This window comes from Mytilus californianus, unplaced genomic scaffold (assembly GCF_021869535.1).
Source record: "Mytilus californianus isolate M0D057914Y unplaced genomic scaffold, xbMytCali1.0.p SCAF_7, whole genome shotgun sequence".
In the NCBI taxonomy this organism is placed as follows: Eukaryota; Metazoa; Mollusca; class Bivalvia; order Mytilida; family Mytilidae; genus Mytilus; species Mytilus californianus.
This window is the reverse complement of record NW_026262723.1, coordinates 91,355,764-91,380,377: the sequence shown is the minus strand read 5'-3', so window position 1 is coordinate 91,380,377 and position 24,614 is coordinate 91,355,764. Positions and strand designations below refer to the sequence as shown.

The 24,614-nt window shown below is 31.8% G+C and overlaps 1 protein-coding gene across 2 annotated transcripts in view; it reads left to right on the top strand.

Annotated features, from left to right (window-relative positions):
* The window catches only part of LOC127708675 (protein C12orf4 homolog), a 34,579-nt gene that overhangs the window by 5,652 nt on the left and 4,313 nt on the right, over positions 1-24,614 (top strand). The window contains exons 2-12 of one of the 2 annotated variants that reach the window (XM_052213778.1): positions 292-443; positions 1,082-1,230; positions 1,739-1,920; positions 4,392-4,479; positions 6,122-6,240; positions 8,064-8,164; positions 10,981-11,065; positions 11,745-11,866; positions 12,462-12,497; positions 22,878-23,008; positions 23,638-23,859. In XM_052213778.1, the coding sequence (XP_052069738.1) occupies positions 293-443; positions 1,082-1,230; positions 1,739-1,920; positions 4,392-4,479; positions 6,122-6,240; positions 8,064-8,164; positions 10,981-11,065; positions 11,745-11,866; positions 12,462-12,497; positions 22,878-23,008; positions 23,638-23,859 (1,386 nt within the window). In that variant the 5' untranslated portion in view covers position 292. The remainder of the gene's footprint in view (positions 1-291; positions 444-1,081; positions 1,231-1,738; positions 1,921-4,391; positions 4,480-6,121; positions 6,241-8,063; positions 8,165-10,980; positions 11,066-11,744; positions 11,867-12,461; positions 12,498-22,877; positions 23,009-23,637; positions 23,860-24,614) is intronic. The other variant, XM_052213779.1, reaches the window with a different exon arrangement.

The following is a 24,614-nucleotide window of genomic DNA, read 5'->3' as shown; positions in this document are numbered from 1 at the left end:
TGATCTTGAATGTTTATTAACTAAAGTTGCTGTATTGTTGGTAAACTGAAATGGAAAGTTCGAAATCATCATTCTAAATTATAAATTTATACAAGACAGTATGGCTTTTGCTCATTGTTGAAAGGCCTATGGTGACCTCATAGTTATTTATAACCTTGCCTTTTGGTTTTTGAGAAAGAGGTCTTATAAGCTATCATACCACATGTCTTATTTTTTATCCATTAATGCAATTAATAACAAAATATAGGTTATTAGATTTATTGGTATTAAAGTTTTGAAAAAATATTTCAGAATGTCTAAGGAAGACTTCAAGTTTACATTCCTCAGCAAAGATTTAGTATCCACTCTAGAAGTTCCAGTTCCCATACCACTGAAGCAACCACTGGATGATTTCATTGGTCAATTAGTTGCAGCTCATAATTTGCCATGTTTTATAGAGAATGGCAAGTATCACTATTGTACTATTGTACCATTCACTTGATGATTTCATTGGTCAGGTATTTGTTTTAAATAATAGTTTCATTGTAATGCCAATTTAACAACCACTTTTGTAAAAAAAACACATCTTTTAAAGACCAATCACTTTTTTTGTCAAATTATAGTCAGAAAGGGATAAGATGGAAGATTGTTTTGACATTCATCAGCCCCTATGGTCAGACTGAACCATTAGAAAGATTTCCAACTTTAAAAGTATTGAAAATGGAAAGACTTTTTAGCTTTCATCATTTAGAAAATGGTTCAATATTGCTACACTGAAATTATTTCACCAGATTGAATCAGTATTATCAAATATTGACTGATGACAGTGATGGTCTTTCACAAGGGTGTTGACAGCTAGTGTTACAGGTGAAAGATACCTTGTATTATCTTCTTTTAAAATTTGTGATTTTGCAATATTATTTGATACAGTCCAATGCTGTGGATTTCAGTTAGGTTTGTGTGAAGGAGGACTGAGATTGTCTAAAGTTTTCATAATTTGAAAATTACCCGTAGGTGGACAGAATATTTTATCTTCATGTTATATCATAACACATATTTAAGCAATGTCTTGTATATATGTATTTTACTGTATTTATTTTAGAGTTGAAAGAAAAACTAGAGGCATTTGTTTGGAAACACACACAACAGATTTATGAAAAAAATGTACAGAAAAAGATTGATGAAATAAAAAAGGCTGACCAAGCAACTGTGGACAGTTTGGTTGATAAATGGTCAAAAGCATTCACACAGGTAAGGCTTTTCAGTTGAAGATCTATAAGTGAATTGTTTTGTAGGATCCATTAAACTAATTAATGTTATGGAAAGATATCAAAATTATGAATACTGAATGACTGTATCTTCTGTAAAACAGGATCTTAGAAGTCTTCTCAGTCAAAAAGGTTGAACAGAAGGTCAAAGGTCAAAACAGAAATTATGTTCTGGTAAATTGCAACTTCAATATCACGATGCTTGATTAGGATAACATTAAGTTTGTGAATCTTATATAATGTCTGCCATAGAAAATGGATGGAATAGGTATAGGTGGGAAGGTTATGGTATAAAGAAAGCAGAAAAAAAATGTCCATCACAGGAAGAGTTAGGATATCTAAGCATGCAGCCAAATCATGCATTTGTTACTTAAAATAATGCATTTAGATAAAAAGGTAGAAAAGTAAAAACTACCAACATCAATACTTCAGAACATACACTTCAACATGTTTTCCTTTATTTCATATCAGTTTTATGATTCTTTTTGCAGGAAGTGAAGAGATATGCCAAAGAAGAGGCAGAGACTCAGGAAGAAAAGTTCTCTAAAGTTTATCATTCCCTGATTCATTCACCAGCATTGGATACATTACTCAATCTAGAACATACATACTCTTTGACAGTAGAAGATTTGTTACGACAAAGAGATGCTGATCTTAGTCATCTGCAACAGAGGTAATTGAACTGCAGTTTGTATGGTCAAATCATTGTGGGATGTAAGTCATTCACAGCAGAGGTAATCAAAGGATAGTTTGCTTTTCCAAATTCTTTTGGGATGTAAGCAGTGTTCCAGCTAGGTCGTTTTCACAGGGCGGTCCGCCCGCCCTTTCCCGAGTGCCGCCCTGTGCCCTTTTTACAGTTTGCAGGGCGCCCTGCCTTTTTTGAAGATCCATTGGTATATTATTTTGTTCGTATTGATATGATCAGCCAATTACGAAAATTTACCTGGCGACAAGTATATAACTTTGTTTACGACCCCAAGCTAATCAACGGTTACAACAGGTGTCATAATCTGTTTGTTATAGGTAATCCGTTTATCGGATGGGTCATTTAATGATCATCAACATTAATTCATTCAAATAGAATCGGTCAGTCGGCATTTGTCTTTGAACTTGAAGAAATGTTCATACAACTTGGGCAATGTTTACCGTAGTTTCATTGAGAAAACGTAATTGACAGAAAGTCGAAAACCATAAACAACTCGTTAAAAACATTGCTATTATTGTTTTCCGTGAAATAAATAGCAAATTAAGACGTATTTTTCATTGACTGCCTTCATTTTTTATACGAAAATAACAAAATCGGCCGCCATATTGTTGATCGTACTTACATCTTCTACGTACATGTACTGCTTATTATCCTCCAAAGAAGGAGCACACCCAAATTAAGAAAGATAACTCAATCTTATTTTTTTCCTAGCATTGAGTAACCTACTAAGATATTATAAAATATGTCTTCATACTTCTGGCTTTAGAATTTATATGTTTAGGTGTTTTGAGTTATGGGAAAAGTTAAAGAGGGTCTTAGTAGCAGGGTTGGTAGGGTGCCTTGGTCATCTTTTTCTGTATTTTTTATTTTCAATCCAAATTTTCACTGTTCACTATATCCTAACATTGTGCATTTACAGCTGTTTTGTGCTGTATTGCCATTAAGCACAGAAAAGGTAGAAAGGTTAAACTTGTAAAGTGTGTCAGACCATAGAAACAAAATGAAGCAGGACATTTTTCAAACAATACTGCATATAAAGCTTAACTGTGCCAAGCAATGATTTAAAACTTGTGTGACAAGCTGCTTGACAAGTTTTCAGCCTAAAAAGTAGAAAGATAGTTTTTCTCTGGGCTTATGATGTTGTTCTTGTATATATAAAACCAGTGATTCAATGAACAAAAAATGTTTGATTATAATCTTTATTAAAACATGCCCTTTTCATATTATCATATCACGCGTTAAATGCCCTTTTTCAGGATTGGCACCCTGCCCTTTTGAAATCCTAGCTGGAACACTGGTAAGGTCAAAGTTAATAGTTTGTGACAGTTAGACAAGTCTATTCTTCAATAGGTATAGGTGACAGTCAACAATATTTGAAATGCTGATTTGTTTTTTGGAATATATGTCTTTCAGATATATTTCAGATGTCCTTTACCTAATTTTAATGCTCGAATGGTCAGGTTTAATTTTTTGGATTATGTTTGTATTTCAAGAGTTGTTTATAATGTTAACAATATAAGAAAAATATAATCTAAATCATATATGGATGCTGTGTTTGTCTTGCCTGAAGTCCTGGAGGGGAGATTAGACATGCTGTTTTTGGCGGGGATGTCAATAACTTGTTTAATTTTGTGATTAGATCATTTAAGGAGAACCATTAATCATGAAGTCAATTATGTTTGTAATCCACTAATTTAGCATTGGCACATCTTATTTCCGTGGAGATTATTTGGGCCTGCCCCCTAAGTCATAGTCCGTTGACTTTGAAAGTTTACATATAAAAATAGGAAGATGTGGTATGATTGCCAATGAGACAACTATTTACATAGTTTACCTGTTAAAGTTTTGCCATTTAAATTTCAACTTTATACTATCAAAATTGCATACAGGCCATACTATCGCTGTTTCAATTGCATTGAATTTATTTAGAAAACACCATATTTTCTTTTTGCTGTAATAACTGACTTGCTGTAGCTCATACCATATTAGAGATTTAAAGGGCTGTTTATTACTGTGTCCAGGCAATTACTCTGTCAACCCTCTGACTGTATGACACACTATTTCTGGACAGACTATTGATCATTTCCTTTGAAGACATGCTTTGCCTGGTATTGCTCCTTATTCAGCTGATTACATATGTATGTTAAACAACAGTTACAAATTTTCAGAGGGGTAGGGATAATATTGTTGTTAGTTGGAGGTAAAAATATCATTAAAATGGTATTATTTAAGAAAATAGTGTTGAACACACATTTTGCACTTTTACACTAAGAAACAAGGTAGAAATGAAAGTGATAAACACTTTGTTTGATATTTTTCAAAAACTTTCACACAGGAAAGATAGGCATGTTTATTGTTTTTACAACTCAGTCATTGTGTTATGTTTTACTATTTATACAAACACTCATTTCTGATATTTGCATTGTTTGTTATTTCAGACAAAGAGAGGAAATGGATGAGGCAGTAAAGACTTATTCTAATGATGAAGTTAATGAATTAGCACAAAACCACTTTGAACAGATGCAGGTAAATTCATTACACCTAAAATACAACAATCACTTTGATCAGATGCAGGTAAATTCATTACACCTAAAATACAACAATCACTTTGATCAGATGCAGGTAAATTCATTACACCAAAAATGTAACAATCACTGTGAACAATATGAAGGTAAGTTCGAAAGTATGGTTAGATGCATTTAATTGAAATAAAATAAAGAAAATGGAAGACATGTTCTATATATGTTTAACATTAACTTTATCCCTGATGGATTGTCTCTGTCAAAGGGAAACCTTCATTTGTTGATCTTAAATTTGAATTTCAGCATCTTAACTTGGTGAATGTTCCTCTAGGAGTTATATGATAAATATTAATTAGCTTTGTGCATACATTAATTTTCATGCAATCTGCTGGGAAAAATCAGATTTACTTGTAATTAGATGTCAGCAATCAATTTCACTAAAAACTTAAGAGAACTTTTTTTTTATATACATTTCAATATAAGTTACGATAATTTTTTTGTTGTAAGATTTTTTGTAAAAAGAGCCCCAGTTCCATAGCCAGGATTGATTTCTTTTAGGGTTGTTATTGGGGTCTTGGCACATTGACTTTAAAAGCTAATTCAATCTGAATCTTACCTTTACAGCTCTTCTATAAAAGCATGCAAAGCAAACCTTTGATCAACTTGCTTGCTATGTTTGTTTGGATGTTTGTAAACAAAATGTAGATATAGTCTGTTTCAGTCTGTTTACTATATACTGGAATTTGATTGGACAATAAACAGAACTTCATTGCATGTCAATTTTTATTGTCTAATCAAATTCCAGTATATACAAAACAGACTGAAACTCCGCCTACCTATTGTTTGCAAACATCCAAGCAAACATAGCAAGCAAGTTGATCAAAGGTTTGCTTTGCATGCTTTTATAGAAGAGCTGTAATTGTCTTTAATACTATTGTTGTTTTCAGAGGTTGTTCACACCCCACAAATCCCCCCTGACTAAGGGTGATAAAAACTAGAACAAAATTCACCTTGATGATTTGAGTATTCAGTCGGTGATGATACAAATCTCTCATAGGAGCAAAAAAACATGCTGTTAAGGTTGATTTGAACTATTACCTTTATGTTATTTTAAGATTGAATTAGACTTTTATGTTTATGTTATGTTAATATTGAATTAGACTATTACATTTATGTTATGTTAAGGTTGAATTAAGAGAAAAACAACGAATATGGGGTATCCATCCATGACACAAAATCAGTACATGCACAGGAATAAACTCACAAAAAGTAAAGGAATAGCGCTTTTTTTGCTGTCCTTCATCTCGAAGTCACAGTGAGGCCTTTAACACAGAGCAAATAATTTTCACCTCACTGCAAGTTTTAGACGGCCTCTAGCACAGGTTTTAGCATAATTCTTTGCAAAATAATTGGGGTAGACTTTGTAAGATGTAACACCACCAAATTGGGCCCAGAAAAAAAGAACATACTGGAAAGTAGTACATATTTAAAACATTCCTACATATAGGGGTAAATATCAAACTATGTAGAATATATTTTGGTATTTAGGTATCAAATGAAAGGCGAAGGACTGCTGATCCTTGTAGAAAACCTTTTGACTGATAACTTTGAATAATACAGTAATAAAATATTATGTTTCATTCCAGATGATTGAAAGTAAATGGACCAAAGAGTTAACAAACCTAAAAGACACTCAGAAACAGGAATTTAGAGAATGGGTGATTAAAGTACATGAAGATACTCAGTCTAAATCAAAACCCTACATGTTAGTTTAGTAGATATTTATTATTTGTTGATAGATTGACACTGAGTGGTCAATTTTCAAACATTTTTAATCTTTGTATAATTGTTGATACTATTCTAAGTTTGACTGTGCCATTGCTTATTCAATTCTAAATACTGTTTACTTTCACTTTAATTGTGTAATGATTCTGTAATTATATATCCACAGTAACATTTTGTAACTGAAAATCATGTGCAGTATATTTAAAGGTTGGAAAAACTGCTCAATTCTCCTGAAGATGCCACCCATGTCACAAAACTTGTAGGCCTATAAATAAATTTTAAAAAAACAGCAACAATAGGTGTTGTTGTCTTTAAGTTTGTCATCTGTTGAAAGACAACAGTTGAAATCTTTGGTACTCAAATCATCACCCAATAATGTAGATCAAGATGGGGATTAAATACAATGAAGATAGTCTAAGTCATTATTCTATATGTAAACAAAGATTGGGATTAAATTCAATGAAGATAATCTTAGTCATCATTTTTGTCGAGCCTTCGACTTTAGTCGAAAAAGCGAGACATAGCGATCCTACATTCCGTCGGCATCGTCGTTGTTGTCGGAGGCGTCAACAAATATTCACTCTGTGGCTAAAGTTTTTGAAATTTTAATAACTTTCTTAAACTATCCTGGATTTCTACCAAACTTGGACAGAAGCTTGTTTATGATCATAAGATAGTATCCAGAAGTAAATTTTGTAAAAATAAAATTCCATTTTTTCCGTATTTTACTTATAAATGGACTTAGTTTTTCTGCCGGTAAATATTACATTCACTCTGTGGTTAAAGTTTTTAAAATTTTAATAACTTTCTTAAACTATTCTGGGTTTGTACCAAACTTGGACAGAAGCTTGTTTATGATCATAAGATAGTATCTAGAAGTAAATTTTGTAAAAAAATAAATCCATTTTTTCCTTATTTTACTTTTAAATGGACTTAGATTTTCTGCCAGGAAACAACACATTCACTCTGTGGTTAAAGTTTTTAAAATTTTAATAACTTTCTTATGCTATTTTGGATTTGTACCAAACTTGGACAGAAGCTTGTTTATGATCAAAAGCTAGTATCTAGAAGGAAATTTTGTTTTCTTCCAGTTAACATTACATTCAGTCTGCAGTTAAAGTTTTAAACAGTTATTTTAAATCATAAACTATCCTGGAATTTTACCAAACTTGGACAGAAGCTTCTTACAATCAAAAGATAGTATCAAGAGGAATATTTTTATTGATTTACTTCCTCATTTTTGTTGAGTCTGCGATTAACAGAAAAAGTAGGCGAGACACTGGGTTCCGCGGAACCCTTACGAATTTTTTATGTAAGTTAACATGACGATTAAGTTCAATGAAGATAGTCTAAGTCATCATTCTATATGTAAATTAAGACATTATGATTAAATTTAAATAGATATAGTCTTTCTTAGTCATCATTCTACATTTAAGTAACGAGATGGGGATTAAGTTTAATGAAGATAGTCTAATTCATCATTCTATATGTAAGAAATAAGATAAGGATTAAGTTTAATGAAGATAGTCTAATCCATCATTTGATATATAAGTTAAGATGGTGATTTATAATTTTTCCTGCTCAGATCACATAACAGAAAGAAAAGAATTCTGTTCTGATTTTATTTTTCATTTCCCTGTTATAACAATAGGAAATGTTTATAAAAAAAAACCTGAAAAAGTATTTGATTGTCTTCAGTTCTGTGCATCCACATTTCAAAAACTTAAACATAGGCTGCTGAATATTAATAATTGTTTAATTGTCATTAATGGCAGCAAAAATGAATGCTTTTGTGTTTTGCAGTGGCAGAATGAGAAATATCAGTACAACTCTACCAGAGGCTGATGATGGTGAAAGATCAGAGGCTACTGTCACCATGGAGGAAAGTTTTACTATACATTTAGGTATGTAACAGGGATAGCTTTGACCTTAACAGAGTTGCTGAGGGTTAAAGGTCAGAGGCTACTATCAGCATGGAGGAGATTTTACTAAGGGTTAAAGTTAAAAGGCTACTGTCAGCTTGGAGGAGACTTTTACTTTACATGTAGATAGGTTACTGCCATAGTTTTGACCTTGACAGAGTGCTAAGGGTTAAAAGTGAGAGGCTACAGTCACCATTGATAAGAGCGACCACTATACATCTATCTAGTTACATTGATAATTTGATAGATATAAGCTATTGTCACAAGTGTCTTAAATCTGAAATGACCAGAGTCAACTGTTACCATTGAAGAAGTTTAATTGCCAATTGGGTAAATAACAGTTTTTTTTTGTCAAGCCTGTATTATTGTAGCAATCCTACATTCTGTTATCATTTTTGTCATCCACAGCGTCAACATTTAGGTTAAGTCTGTGGCTATAAGTATTTTTAGACATCAATAACTTTGTCAAAACTTTATGAAAGTCTGTGGTTATAAGTATTTTTAGACATCAATAACTTTGTCAAAACTTTATGATGAAAGGACTTATTTTTTGTTTTTGTAGTTTACATGTTGATACAGTCTGATGTTAAAGTTTATTAAACATCAATTACTTTGTCAAACCTTCATTGTCCCCCTGCACGACACGTTGTGATGTACATAGAAATACTGGGCATCCTTCCATCCGTCCATCCGTCTTTCCGTCTGTCCATGCCTCTGTCCATCCTGTCATGTTAGCGCTCTCACATGTACAATTCTTGCCAGATTTTTATAAAACTTATATCTTAGGTTTGTATCAGCAATGTCTCGGACAAGTTCGAAAATCAGTGCCAATCAACTTTTTTTTGAAGAGTTGTGCCCCTTGGAAATATTAATTATATGGAAATTTCATTGTTAGCGCTCTCATGTGTACAATTCTAGCCAGATTTTTATTAAATTTATATCAAAGGTTTATATTAGCAATGTCTCAGACAAGTTCGAAAATCAGTGCAGATCAAATATTTTCAAAAGAGTTATGCCTCTTTGAAATATTAATTATATAGAAAATTGCATTGTAAGCTCTCTCAGGTGTACAATTTTTGATAGATTTTTATCAACGGTTGAAAGAAGCAATGTCTCAGACAAGTATCTAAATCAGTGCTGATCAAATATTTTTTGAAGTGCTATGCCCCTTGGAAATATTAAAATTTCTGATATAATTCATATTTCCATATTTCTATGTCCCCCGCAACTTGTCGCGCAGGGGGACAATGAAGAAGAGCTATGCCCCTTGGAAATATTAATTATATTGGAAATTGCATTGTATTTGCTCTTAAAGGAGCACTACCTGTCAAATTCATGTTCACCGATTTGAGATGAATTCTCATATTTGATTTATAACATACTAAAATGTATATTCAAATTAAAATAAGTCTGAAATAAACAGTTAACACACTCGTTTACTTGATAATATATATCAGAATTTCGTGTGTATTTTAGTCTAGACGTCATCTGATTAACTTTCGAGATGACCACTGGAGACTGCCGATTGTCATATAACCCGATATAAACATAAACATAAATATAAACAAATACAGACCTCGTGCAATTGGATTTTTCTAGGTCTGTTTGATTTCATGTAATAGGTTAAATAAAAAGTTAATTATCGTTTTTTACCTGTATAAGAATGATTTTTTTGTGGATCGAATCAGTCAACGAAATGGTTCACCTTTGTTTCACTTTCAATGTTGACATTCTTTTCCTTTAAATGGCTGACCACGATTTATACATGCGTAACCAATCTTTAGCTATTGGGTTAAATTGAAGGTCACATGAATACGGATTCAATGAGGTCTAATTATTCACTTGCAAGTGAATAATTCATCAGCAATGTTTGTTTGCTTATTTTGACAAAATTGAACCAAATTGGTTGCTAAAAAGGAATAAATTATTTCATTATTTCACTTATATTAATGATTGAACCAAACAAAATCATATTCTAATTTTTTTCATATCTCGTAGCTAGTGCCTCTTTAAACCTTCGTTTTTTCTAAGATATTTTTTTCAGTTATTGCCCTTGGATAGATAAAATATGTGCAATGCTGGGGACATTATATTTTTTTCATTTTTCAGTATATCACTGACAGATATATTGGAAATTGCATTGTATTTGCTCTTTAGCCTTCGTTTTACTAAGATATTTTGTTTAGTTTTTGCCCTTGGATAGATAAAATATGTGCAACGCTGGGGATATTATATTTCTTCATTTTTCAGTATATTACTGACAGATAGACTTAGTTTTTTGCAATTAACATTTTCAAATAGTATGGGATTAAACAAAGTTTTACATGATGAATTTGTAAACCTTCATGGATTGTTATGAAACTTGGACAGAAGTCAAGTTTGATTTTTTAAAATAATTTACATATTTTACTGATAAATGGACCTACTGTTTACAGTCAACATTACACTTTTACAATGACAATTGCAATCACATGCAAGATACAGGGTTTCATGGAAATTTTACAAATTTTTATATCGATAGAGGCTAATAGTGGTAAAAGGTCCAAGAGGTCTTTTTGAAGTTTTACAATTCATCTTGGGTAAATAGGAAATGCATGTAGATATTAATTGATATGAATTATCAAATGATAACTGAAAAGCAATCTGTTAACATTTAACATGTAATTTATGTTTCAATTTTGGATCAGATTGTTTCCAGACAATTTTCAGACATTATATTTGCATGAGATACATCTAAAGCTTGTAATGAACTGCATAAATTATCAAATACTAGCATTACCTTTTTTACCTATTTATAGGTGCTCAAATGAAAACAACACATAATTTAAGACTTTTGTGTACGGATATATTAGATTTATGCAGACATAAAACTCATACTGTAGGGTAAGTTACTTAAAGCATTGTTTAATATGTAAAAAGAAGATTTGGTATGATTGCCAACCAGAAGGATAATATACTGAAAAGTAGAAAAAAGAAATGGTTTACTATAAAGGATTAATGTGTTACTGTAAATTCAGAAATTATTGCAATGTTTTTATTATTAAAAGCGAAAAATGCAACAGTATCAAGTTCGCAATATTAAAAACTTGCAATCGCATTAATTTGAACTCACATTTTTAAAGTTAATCAGTTATTAGCAATAATAATTACACACATTTATTTCTGAATTTACAGTATGTAGGCCTTATTTGGCTAAACTGACATTTGAACTTTTTATTAATGATAACTGTTTGTGTCTTTTTTTAAAGATGAATTAATACAAAATTAAAATCAAGTAGTTTAGGTTTCATAACATCACAATAAATATAGTTAAATCATCATCAAACAACCCCCATCTAGCTTTTTGAATAAATACACAGATTTTGATCAAATATCTTCTGGCTTTTGGACACAAATATAGAGTAAATGCAAGAACCAACAAAATAATCTAATACAATATTGTCTATATTTTTCTCAAGTCTATGGAGACTGTCGTACATCTACACAAATAGAAAATTTACCTTTTTATTTATAATAATTTTTCAAAGAGGTAGTTTTACAGTAAATGACTTCTGTTTTTCAGTGGTATGGTAATTCCTCAGCCACAGAGACTACAGACAGCCATGTCTCTTTACTCTAACAATTTATGTGGACTTATATTATTGACAGATAATAACTTGTCTATGTACACTGGTCTCAAAAAACGTAAGTAAGATTATGTAGCAACTTGTCTTTTTTTCTTTAAATGGACTTTGTTTATATCTGGTATCAGGGATGGAGTCGATTACTTTAAAATGTTATTGGTTAAATGACAATTACTTTGCTTAAAAAAACTCATCAAAGATACCTGGAATGTAATTATGTCCTCCAGATGAGCGTTTCTTCTACATAAGACTCATCATCGATGCTCATTTCAGAAAAGTTAGAAAGCCAAATAACGTATGAAGATGAAGAGCACTTAGAACCAAAAATTCCTAAAGGTTTTGTCAAATTCAGCTAAGGTTTCATGGGGTAGAAAATCCTTAGTATTTCGAACAATTCAATGTGTTGATGTAATGCCTAATGGATTAAATAACAATTTCACCTAAATTTGATTTGATTGATGCAAAAATGATGTCACATACTGGAGGGTAAAATTCTTAAAATGATTAGGACTATTTCCAGATAAAAATTTGTTTCACTTTTGTTAAATCACTTTACCCTAAAATAATCAACTTAATTAATATTTATAACATACCATTGATATTCTGTAAAACAGTCCTTAAATATTGAAATAATAAGTGTTACCTATATATTCCAGAGAATAATAACTCCCAAATATTGATCTCAAAACAAGGTAAATATAATCCTGCAAAGTGTAAAATCATGTCTCCCTGAACTCATTGTTGAATGATAGAAGATCATACCTGATCTTTAAGTACAAATGGCATTATGTGACAGATTTGTAATAGTAACAGAACCTACCAGATATGTTTATGAACATGTGCACGCTACAAACTGTAGAAATTGTAGTAAATAGATTTTGATAGTACATGTAGATGGTACAGGGCAATAATCCAACAAAATTCTTTATGAACATAATAAGTAAAAATTGCCTTCATCAGTTTATTTATTCATTCAATAACTAGTCTTTTTTCATTTTTTTGTATGATATATGAATGTCCCTGCTGCACTGGACTGAGGGAAACAGTAACAGTATCTGTCTGTGCATCCATCCAACTGTGCTTGTGAACGCATCTCCACTGAGACTTGGCGTCAATGCTTTCATAGTTGGTAGGATTGTTTGTCATTATGTTTAGTTAACCATACTACACTGCCATTTTGATTTGACCATTTTTACTGTTGTTCTGAAAGCTTTCATACTTAGTGACTATATTTGTCATGATGTGTAGATGCTCATTATATTAATAACACATAGGATAGAGGGTGATAGAGCAGATTGTTACCCCGAGAAAATATGTCAACTGAGTCGAAGCTAAGTCAACATGATCATCAGACAGGGTTCACCTGACCATGAACTCATTTCATTGATAAGTGATCAAGGTTTACTTTTCATAGTGAAGTCCATATCTCACATACTATTAGCAATAGGTTAACTATAACTGGTGTATGGATTGATTGTAAGGTGCACATGTCTGTCTGGCAGGGATAATCAGATCTTGACCTCTTTTCATGGTTGATTGGTCAATTTCTAAGGTTTTCATGGTTTGGTTGTTTCTCAGATACTAAAAAAAATGAGGTTAAATATATTTTGTGTATTGAATGATTGTAAAGTGTAGGTATTGGTTTGGCAGGGTTCATTTGACCTTGATATTATTTACATGGATCATTGATAATGTTAAGTTTATGTGATCGTAATATGTAGTAATATCCAGTGGATAAATATCATAAATAACTGTGTATTTTCTTAGAATCTATATTATCTAGATCTAGTTTACTGTTATACTTAAGTACCGGTAACCATGATTTGTCAAGTGTACAATGTAATTCAGTAACTAAAGTTTATCAAGTGCAAAATCATATTTTGGTTAGTTAAGAAAAGTACAATCAATCTTCCCCATATACAATTTATGAAGTGTAAAATCATACATAAAAAAGCCCGCACATTATCAAAATCATTCTAAATGGTTTTAATTAAGTGTTAATCATGTTCATTGGATCTATTACTAGTCAAAAGTTAGCTGTGTAATGCCATTTGCGTATCTAACAATCAGGTATGGATGTACATCTTCAAATGTGTTCAAATATCCTTAATGAAAAATGCACCCCTTTTGAAGCACTGTCTTATGTAGCATTTTACAAAGTAGCACTAAAAAGCCTTTCTTTTATGTGATGTCATATATTTCCAGTGTAACAGTTGTGGCTACCTTGGCAAGCTTCCTGTAGTAGCGAGCACATCTTGACCCTGCTTTCCAAATTATGTACAATTGTCTTTTCTTTTTCTTTTTAGCCCATCTGGCCTACAAATAAGTCAACATGGATGAATCGTCAATTGACCCTTAAAGAAGTTATTGCCCTTGAAAAAACTAATTATACTAATTTTTATTTTCTTTTGGCAGAAACTATAATAGATAAAGAGAAATTGTAAAAGCAAAAGTGTTCAACAAAATAAGATCTACAAATAAGTCAACTTGGCCAAAATTGTCAATTGATTGCTTATAGGAGTTATTGCCCTTGCAAGATGGTTTTATCAATTTTTTAAAATTTTTGGCAGAAACTTATATAGATTGAGAGAAACTGTAATTAGCAAAGATGTTAGGCACAATCAGATAGGAGGTATTGCCCCTAAATGACTATTTTTACCCATTTATGGATTTTTTGCTAAAACAAAGACAGAGAGCAACAGTACATAGCAAAAATTTTCAGCTCAAAAGGATCTACAAATCAGTCATCAGTGTTCAAAATTTTCAATCAACTCCTTATAGAAGTTATTTCCCCTGAATAATAATAATAATATAATAATAATAATAAATTATTTATTTAAAGAGGGTAAACACAGTTAGTTACAATAAAATAATCTTCCCTGAGGCCCTCACATACAAATTACAATACAATCAAAAACATATATTTACACATGGTTAATTTACAGTCAAGTAGTTCAATGTATTATTATTAACATGATAAGATATAAAACTGTTCAAGAGGTACATGTAGTAAAAAATGAAAAAATCAAATAAAAATAAAAATAAAAAATATACAAATACATTGTAGAAAACAGAATCTTATCAGGACTGTGTTAAGTACTTCTTGATACTTTGTTTAAAAGTAAAAGTGTTATGAGCTTTATGCATTTTGTGTGGTAGTCCATTCCATAACACTGATCCAGAATAAACAAAAGATTTCTTAAATAGTTCAGCTTTTGGCTTAGGAACTATGTAAAAGTTTAAGTTTAGATAAGTATTTGTACATTTTATTAGAAACATGCCTTTCTATTAATTTTGATAAAGTTGGAAGAACAGATATAGGTCTGTAATTTGTTGCTAAAAACTTGTCACCATCCTTGAAAACTGGTGTTACCTTAGCATTCTTCAGTAAAGAATGATATATACCAGTATCTATCATTCTGTTAAATATATATGTGAGAGGTGATGCAATAAAAGGGGCACTTAATCTTAGGATTTTTGGTCCAATGTTATCCATACCAGATGCTTTGTTTATATCAAGTTTTGTTAACTCATTAGAAAACTCATTCATTATCACTGGTGGTATAGAAAATTTTTCATCTTTATGTAATTTATTTTTGACAAATTTACCAAAGATAACTGAAATCTGCTTTGTTTACAGGTGTTTAACTTCCTTGTTCTCTTAGTTTTTCAGCACAGGAAGTGAAAAAATTATTAAAAGTATCTGCTATTGATTTTTTGCTTGTTATCTTCTGTGTCTAACCCATATGGTGTACTTTTAACTTTTGGGTTCAGACTGTGAAGACATTTCCATAAAGTTTTAGGGTCATTGGAGTCTTTTACCATATTTTTATAATAATTTTTTTTTCAGTTATCTATGATTTGTTTAGTTTTATTTCTCCAAAATCTATACTCACTCCATAAACCAAGTGCATTATATTTATCTCTCACATTCCTAGCGTAAATGATTTCACTGTTATACCATTCAGGCTGTCTGTCTCTTTTAACTCTCTTTTTAACAACAGGAGCATGTTTATCTAAAGCCGTGTTCAACATATCATAAAACAATTGTAGACAGTCAGAGGGTTTTCTTCAAATTCAATTTTATAAAAAGGTGTAGTTTGCAGATCTAATAAAAATTCATGGTTTTTATCCATTTATGTCAAAAATATACATCTGGAGTTAGAGAGAAACTTAAAGAGAGAAACCTAAAAAAAGAAAAAAATGTCTGCAAAAAAGTCAACATGGCCAAATTATCACACTAATTATATATAGGATTTATTGCCAATAAATGACCTTTTTTATTTAAAAAAAAACTTTAATAGATAGGTATAAACTGTAAACAGTAAAATATTATCATCAGTACAAACCTACAAAAATGCAACATAATAAGATCTACAAATAAGCCAAGATTACTGATTGTAATAAAGAAAAAAAATAATATCAAAATTGTAATATTTTTACATGGTGAGGGATTCAGGCTCTTAGAAGCTTTTTGTTCTATTTAACAGTCCATTGTCCATTGTTGTCTGTTAACTTATACAAAAATCTTCTCCTCTGAAACTACTGGGCCAAATTTAATTTAATTAAATTTGGCCACAATCATCATTGGGGTATCTAGTTTAAAAAATGTGTCCGATGACCCCGCTTGCCAACCAAGATGGCTGACATGTTTAAAAATAGAACATAGGGGTAAAATGCAAGTTTTGTCTATTATTTTCAAAGCAGTTATAAATAGAGAAAATCTGACAGAGGCAGAAATGTTCACAATGTTGAGCTCTTCCAATTGTTCACATACGTCAAAACTGTCAGAAGACTCCTTATAGGAGTTATTGCCCTAAAATGGCAAATTTTACAAATTTTTTTTCATTTTTGCCCATTATCTTGAAAACTATAATAGACAAAGATCAAACTTTAAATCGCAAAAATGATCAGCAAGACAAGTTCTACAAATAAGTCTACACATTGTCTAAATCGTTAGTCGATTCCTTATTAGAGTTATTGTCCTTTGATGACAATTTTTACCAATTTTTATACGACCGCAAAAATTGAAAATTTTTTGGTCGTATATTGGTATGACGTTGGCGTCGTCGTCGTCGTCGTCGTCGTTGTCGTCGTCGTCGTCCGGCGTCGTCTGGCGTCGTCCGAAGACACATTGGTTTTCGCACTCTAACTTTAGTTTAAGTGAATGGATCTCCATGAAATTTTACCATAAGGTTCAATACCATGAAAGGAAGGTTGGGATTGATTTTGGGGGTTATGGTACCAACAGTTAAGGAATAAGGGGCCAAAAAGGGGCCAACAATAAGCATTTTTGTAACTTCCAGACAATAACTTGTGTGTTAGTGTATGGATCTCTCTGACATTGTACCACAAGGTTCCATATCACAAAGGGAAGGCTGTAATTGATTTTGGGGGTAATTGCCTCAAAATGTTAGGAATTAGGGGCCAAAAAAGGGGCAAAAAACAAGCATTTTTCTAGTTTCATGACAATAACTTGTGTGTAAGTGTTTGGATATTTCTGAAATTGTACTACAAGGTTCCATATCACAAAGGGAAAGCTGGAATTGAGTTTGGGGGTAATTGCCCGAAACGTTTAGGAATTGGGGGCCAAAAAGGGGCCAAAAATAAGCATTTTTCTAGTTTCCAGACAATAACTTGTGTTCAAGTGTATGGATCTCTCTGAAATTGTACTGCAAGGTACCATACCACAAAGGGAAGGCTGAGATTGAGTTTGGGGGTGATGAATCATAAGGGGGTTCAAAAAATTTTGGGGGGGGGATTTTTTTTTTTTTTTTTTTCTTTTTTTTCTTTTTTTCCTTTTTTTTTTCTTTTAAAATTTTCCATTTTAAGTTGGTTATTTCTGATTTATATTTAAAAGCAAATAATAATGATATGGTAGGAGATACACACCAAACAGGATGTGTAAATTATTATATAATAAGTATTGTGCAATAGCAAGAAATTTTCAATTGCACAGTATTGCACAATAGCAAGAAATCTTCAATTGCACAGTATTGCGCAATAGCAAGAAATCTTCAATTGCACAGTATTGCGCAATAGCAAGAAATATCCAATAGCACAATATTGCGCAATAGCAAGAAATTGTCAATTGTACAGTATTGCACAATAGCAAGAAATAATCAATTGCACAGTATTGTGCAAAAGAAGATACTTCGTATAAATTGCTTATTTCTTGATCAATTTCAATGGGGATTTATTCTTGAATTCTTGGGGTTCTTTAATATGCTGAATCTAACCGTGTATTAAGTTTTTGGATTTTGGGCCCCGTTTTTAAATTGGTCCACATTGAGGTCCAAAGGGTCCAAAATTTAACTTTGTTTGATTTCATCAAAAATTGAATGATTGGGGTTCTTTGATATGCCGAATCTAACCGTGTATTTAGATTCTTAATTTTTGGTTCTGTTTTCAAATTGGTCTACATAAAGGTCCAAAGGGTCCAAAATTAAACTTAGTTTGATTTCAACAAAAATTGAATATATGGGGTTCTTTGATATGCTGAATCTAACCATGTATTTAGATTTTTGATTATGGGCCCAGTTTTCAAGTTGGTCCAAATCGGGGTCCAAAATTAAACTTTGTTTGATTTCAACAAAAATTGAATATATGGGGTTCTTTGATATGCTGAATCTAACCATGTATTTAGATTTTTGATTATGGGCCCAGTTTTCAAGTTGGTCCAAATCGGGGTCCAAAATTAAACTTTGTTTGATTTCAACAAAAATTGAATATATGGGGTTCTTTGATATGCTGAATCTAACCATGTATTTAGATTTTTGATTGTTGGGCCCCGTTATCAACTTTGTCCACATTGAGATCAAAAGGGTCCAAAATTAAACTTTGTTTGATTTCATCAAAAATTGAATATATATGGGGTTCTTTGATATGCTGAATCTAACCATGTATTTAGATTTTTGATTATGGGCCCAGTTTTCAAGTTGGTCCAAATCGGGGTCCAAAATTAAACTTTGTTTGATTTCAACAAAAATTGAATATATGGGGTTCTTTGATATGCTGAATCTAACCATGTATTTAGATTTTTGATTATGGGCCCAGTTTTCTAGTTGGTCCAAATCGGGGTCCAAAATTAAACTTTGTTTGATTTCAACAAAAATTGAATATATGGGGTTCTGTAATATGCTGAATCTAACCGTGTATTAAGTTTTTGGATTTTGGGCCCCCTTATTAAATTGGTCCACATTGAAGTCCAAAGGGTCCAAAATTTAACTTTGTTTGATTTCATCAAAAATTGAATTATTGGGGTTCTTTGATATGCCGAATCTAACCGTGTATTTAGATTCTTAATTTTTGGTTCCGTTTTCAAATTGGTCTACATAAAGGTCCAAAGGGTCCAAAATTAAACTAAGTTTGATTTTAACAAAAATTGAATTTTTAGGGTTCTTTGATATGCTGAATCTAAACATGTATTTAGATTTTTGATTATGGGCCCAGTTTTCAAGTTGGTCCAAATCGGGGTCCAAAATTAAACTTTGTTTGATTTCAACAAAAATTGAATATATGGGGTTCTTTGATATGCTGAATCTAACCATGTATTTAGATTTTTGAATTCTTGGGGTTCTTTGATATGCTGAATCTAACCATGTATTTAGATTTTGGATATTGGACCATAATAGGTGAATGTCCAATTTAAAATTTTTAAGTTCTTAGACCACATTCATTCTGTGTCAGAAACCTATGCTGTGTCAAATATTTAATCACAATCCAAATTCAGAGCTGTATCAAGTTTGAATGTTGTGTCCATACTTGCCCCAACTGTTCAGGGTTCGACCTCTGCGGTCGTATCAAGCTGCGCCCTGCGGAGCATTTTATTTTGTTTGTTTTTGCCTTATATCTTAAATCTTATAATAGATAGATAGATAGAAACTTAAGTTAGCAAAAATGATCAGCCAGATAAGATCTACAATTAGGACAATATGGAGGAAATCGTCCAACAACTCCTTATTGGAGTTATTGCCCTTTAAAAACGATTTTTACCATTTTTTTTGCGTTTTTCCTTATATGATAAAAATTATGATAGATAAGAAGACACTTTAAAGCACAAAAATGATCAGCAAGGCAAAATCTACTAACAAGTCAAATTTTGCTGATATATTTAGTAGACTGTCACTCTTTATAGGAGTGATTGCCTTTTTTTACCCTCTTTTGTGTTTTGAGCAAAAAAAGAAGATAGAGAAAAACTAAACAGACTTAATGATCAGTAATACAAGATCAACAAAACAGAGATTTTTGTCATGAATTCTATTCTCATCTACAATGTTGGAGAGGGTCCTTTGTTAAATATGCACATAAGGTGAGCGACACAGGCTCTTAAGAGCCTATAGTTTATTGATTTCCTTTAGAGTAGTTATCAGCAGTTTGGTGTCTTTAATGATTATGATTATAACAAAATTATTGAATGGCAATTCATTCTTTAGGAGGGTGGTTTCAAAAATAAAGGACCAGACATTTCAGTTTACACTCAATTTCCCAAGCTTATTATCACCACTATCAAAATTGACCTTGTAGTTTAGTTTTATGTCAGGAAAATGTGCAAAAGGGGATACTCATAGAGTCCAGAAATAAAACTGCAACTTTATACTTCTTGTTACTTTGATAGAACTTTCATTTTTAAACCATCCTCATAGAATGGACTTATTATGGTTTACCATTGTCCATATGTCTGTCTGTCCACATGTTGTAGAAATTACTTGATCAAATTGAATTTGTAAACTAAAGGTACCGTTTTATTTTGAAAAATTTACCATTTTTGTTTCGCCTTGACGGAGTCAAAAAGCGAGACATAGGTATGCTGTTTCCGGCAACGGCGGCGATGGCAGGGACGGCGGCGTCAACAATTTATTAGTTTGTGATTAGGTCTAGTTCATGGTGAACCACTAGTGGTAGGTCAATGATATTTGGTATGCAGTTGTATAAGCATTGGCACATCTCATTACCATGGAGATTATTTGGCCCCGCTCCCTCAGTCAAGGTCTATTGACTTTGAAACTTTTCATAGTTTACATGTATTAGTTTGTGATTAGGTCAATTTATGGGGAACCACTAGTGGTAGGTCAATGATATTTGGTATGCAGTTGTATAAGCATTGTCATATCTCATTTCCATGGAGATCATTTGGCCTTGCCCCCTAAGTCATGGTCTATAGACTTTGAAAATTTTGCTAAGTTACCATGTATTAGTTTGTGATTAGGTCAGTTCAAGGGGAACCATTAGTGGTAGACCAATGTTAATTGGTGTTTAGTTGTATAAGCCTTAGCACATCTCATTTCCATGGAGAATATTTGGCCCCGCCCCCTCAGTCATGGTCTATTTACTTTGAAACTTTTGCTTAGTTTACATGTATTAGTTTGTGAATAGATCAGTTTAAGATGAACTGCTAATGTTAAGTCAATGATATTTGGTATGCAAAGTTATTGGCATTTGCAAGTATCGTTTCCATGGGGATTATTTAGCCCAATCCCTGATCATGGTTCATTGACTTTGAAACTTTTACATAGTTTACAAGTTGATGTTTGTGTTTAGGTTTGTTTAAAGGGAACGACTTATAATAAGTCAATGGTATTTGATAGGCAGTTGTATTAGCGTTGGCACATCTCATTCCATGGAGATTGTTTATCCATGTACCTTCAATCATGGTTCATCGACTTTGAATATTTGCATAACTTACATGTTAAAGTATTGCTATTTTAATTTCAACATTTGCATTTTCAAAATTACAAAAAGGTGAGACATATTTCTGTGATAACAGTTTATTTGTTCCAGAGTTAAGGGTCTTTAAACATCAGATTAAAGGCAATTTATCATATGTGGTGCACTGGTGCACTAGATCAAGTACACTTGGATGGATTTACTTGAAACTTCACTGTTTTGGGGACTGGTAAGAGTAATCTCCCATTGGATTTTGAAAATTTCTGGTTTGTTTTTACAGAGTTCTGCTTTAACTGTCAGATTTAAGTAATTTTTCACCTATCATTAGTATTCTTGGATCTGTTTACATTAGAACTTACAATGTTGCTGGGATTGGTGGAAGAAAGCTCCACTTTGGTTTTGAAAATTTTCCAATTTGTCATTCTAGAATTATGGGAGTTTGAGTTTCAGATTTAAGGCAGTTTTTCACATGTTGGCCACTAGCTTGAGGGTGCTTGGATCAAATTACTTGAAACTTTACACTGTTGTTGGGATTGTTTAAAGTAAGCCTGCTTTGATTTTGAAAAAAAAATGAGACTTGTTAATCCAGATGGGACTTAAACCATCAAATTAAAGACAATTTTTATATGCCCGTCACATAAGGGACATAGTATGGTTGACATATAAATGGATATAGTATGGTATACAGATTTCTTATTTAATGCCTTCAACAATATTCCATGTTGTTCTTGCAACAATTTCAATATGCAAACAAACGATGAATCTTGTGCTCTTTGCACAGCTGTGTACCAAAGCACTCCGTCAAAGTTTCAATAAATCTGCTTTAAATGCCTTAACATTTTTATTTTATCATTTTCCAAATAAACTTTGTTCATGCCTTTTTAATTATATTGTGAATAATGTGCTATTTGCACAACTGTTCAATTAAATCTGCTTTAAATGCCATAACATTTTTATTCATTATTTTCAAAATATATTTTTCGTGCCTTTAGAATTATCTCAGACCTGCCAATTAGCCCGATTTATGGGAGATATCCCCCATGAGAGGTGTTGACCTGAATTTTGAAATTCTTTACTTTATAAACTGAACACCTCAAAACAGGCATTCAAATGAGTTTAAAGAGAATTTAAGCACATACATACTCATTCAAACAAAATAGTAGTAGATTAAAAACACTTATGACAATAAAAGAGGAAAAAGAGGAGCATAAGTTCCTCTTGTGCTAAAATTTCCCCATGGAGATTTTGAAAAGTTGGCAGGTATGTTATCTCCTTCATGATAGTTACAGCTATTTGATAGTTTAGAAAATAATGTAATGTAATATATGATCAGGGATAGGCCTATTCAAAGGATATTCTTCATAATAAATTTCTACTCAATAAATATTTACGTTTTATTGAATTAGATTTTTCAAGAGTATGTGAACAGTCAACAGATTTCCACTTTCCTGATTTACAACAACAGCTGACATCAATAGAACAACAGCTTCCATTGAGAGACACATCAAAGGGGAATAAATCCTCTAGAGAATCAAAGGTTAGTAGACCCAACTTTCTTCTATGTAATAATGAGCAAGTTAGAATTCAATTTTACTAAAAGGATTTTTAGTTTCAAAATTAATCCTGCTAACCAACTGACATTTCTATCATTAGTTATAATGTCTAGAGTAGAACAGTAATGCACAGAACGATATTCTTTCAGAATCTTCCTAAAATATTTGCCACTGGACATAATTTTATGCATGCCTTCTATGTGTCTGATATGAAATGAGTGTAATTATAAGTAGGTAATACCTGCGTCAAACTTTTTATGTTTGTTTTCCATTAGAGAGTGTTTCTGGAGATATTTTAATCTCACATGAAAGGTCGATGTATGATAAGTTCAAATTCTATACAGCATGTGGTGCAATTAACAAGTTGCGTTCTAAGAATAACCTTTGGAATCCTTGAGGAATATTGTTTTCAACACTTTTTAATTTTTGATTATTTTCCACTGCTATTACCACTAGCACTTAATAGTCAATAAAGATCAAACCTCATTCGATGATCTTCAAAAAGGGAACTTTTTAGACAATGTCAAGTTGATTTTGTGTTGATCTAAATTAATTTTTTTTAAGTAGCATGATATTTATATGAACTTTGATATTCAATTTTCATTTTTTTTAGGATATCGGTCTGCAGACAGGAGACTTTTACATAACAAAACATTCTAACCTGTCAGAAGTTCATGTTGTTTTTCACTTAGTTACTGATGATTCGATTAGATCCAGTGATATAACATCACGTCATCCAGTCATACTCAGCATACGGAACATAATAAAACAATGTTTTCGACATGACATACACACACTAACCATACCACTTTTGCTGGCTCATCATATGTCAGAGGTATTTAATGTCATATTATATGTCAAAGGTATTTTATATCATATCATATGAAAGTGGTATTATATGCCATATCATATGTCAGAGGTATTTTATGTGAAATCATATGTCAGAGGTATTTTATTAGCATCATAAGTCAGACTGTCAGAGGTATTTTATGTGGCATGATATGTCAGAGGTATTTTATGTGACATCACGTCAGGGGTATTCTATGTGACATCATATGTCAGAAGTATTTTATGTGACAACATATGTCAGATTTATTTTATGTCACATGATATATAGTGTGTATCCTAATATTGAGATTTGGTATATAACATAAAAACTTCTGTATACATATATAGCTTAAATAGTCTGATAAACGGACATATTAATTGTTATAAATTTCATATATTACTAGTTATAATTTTGTTCTCTAGCTTCAGCTTGGTTTTTTGTTGTCATATTTTCTGAACGTATAATATTATATGTCCCACTTAATAGCTGTTTTAGGGACTTTGCTCATTTATTGTCGTTAAATCCTCATTTTGTTCTCTTCAAAACTTCCATGGTCAATAGGGCCTCTAGCTTTGCATATAAACACAGCTTTTATTTAAAAAAAAAAATTATTGGTTATTGACCTGGAATGGTGTAATTTTTGAACAACACCATTGTCCTATATTAGTTATATATAAAGTTGAATTCTTTGATTCATCGTTTTTTTTATGTCATGCTGGCTAACTAATTGGACAGCATTATTTTAGTAGTATAGATAGAAA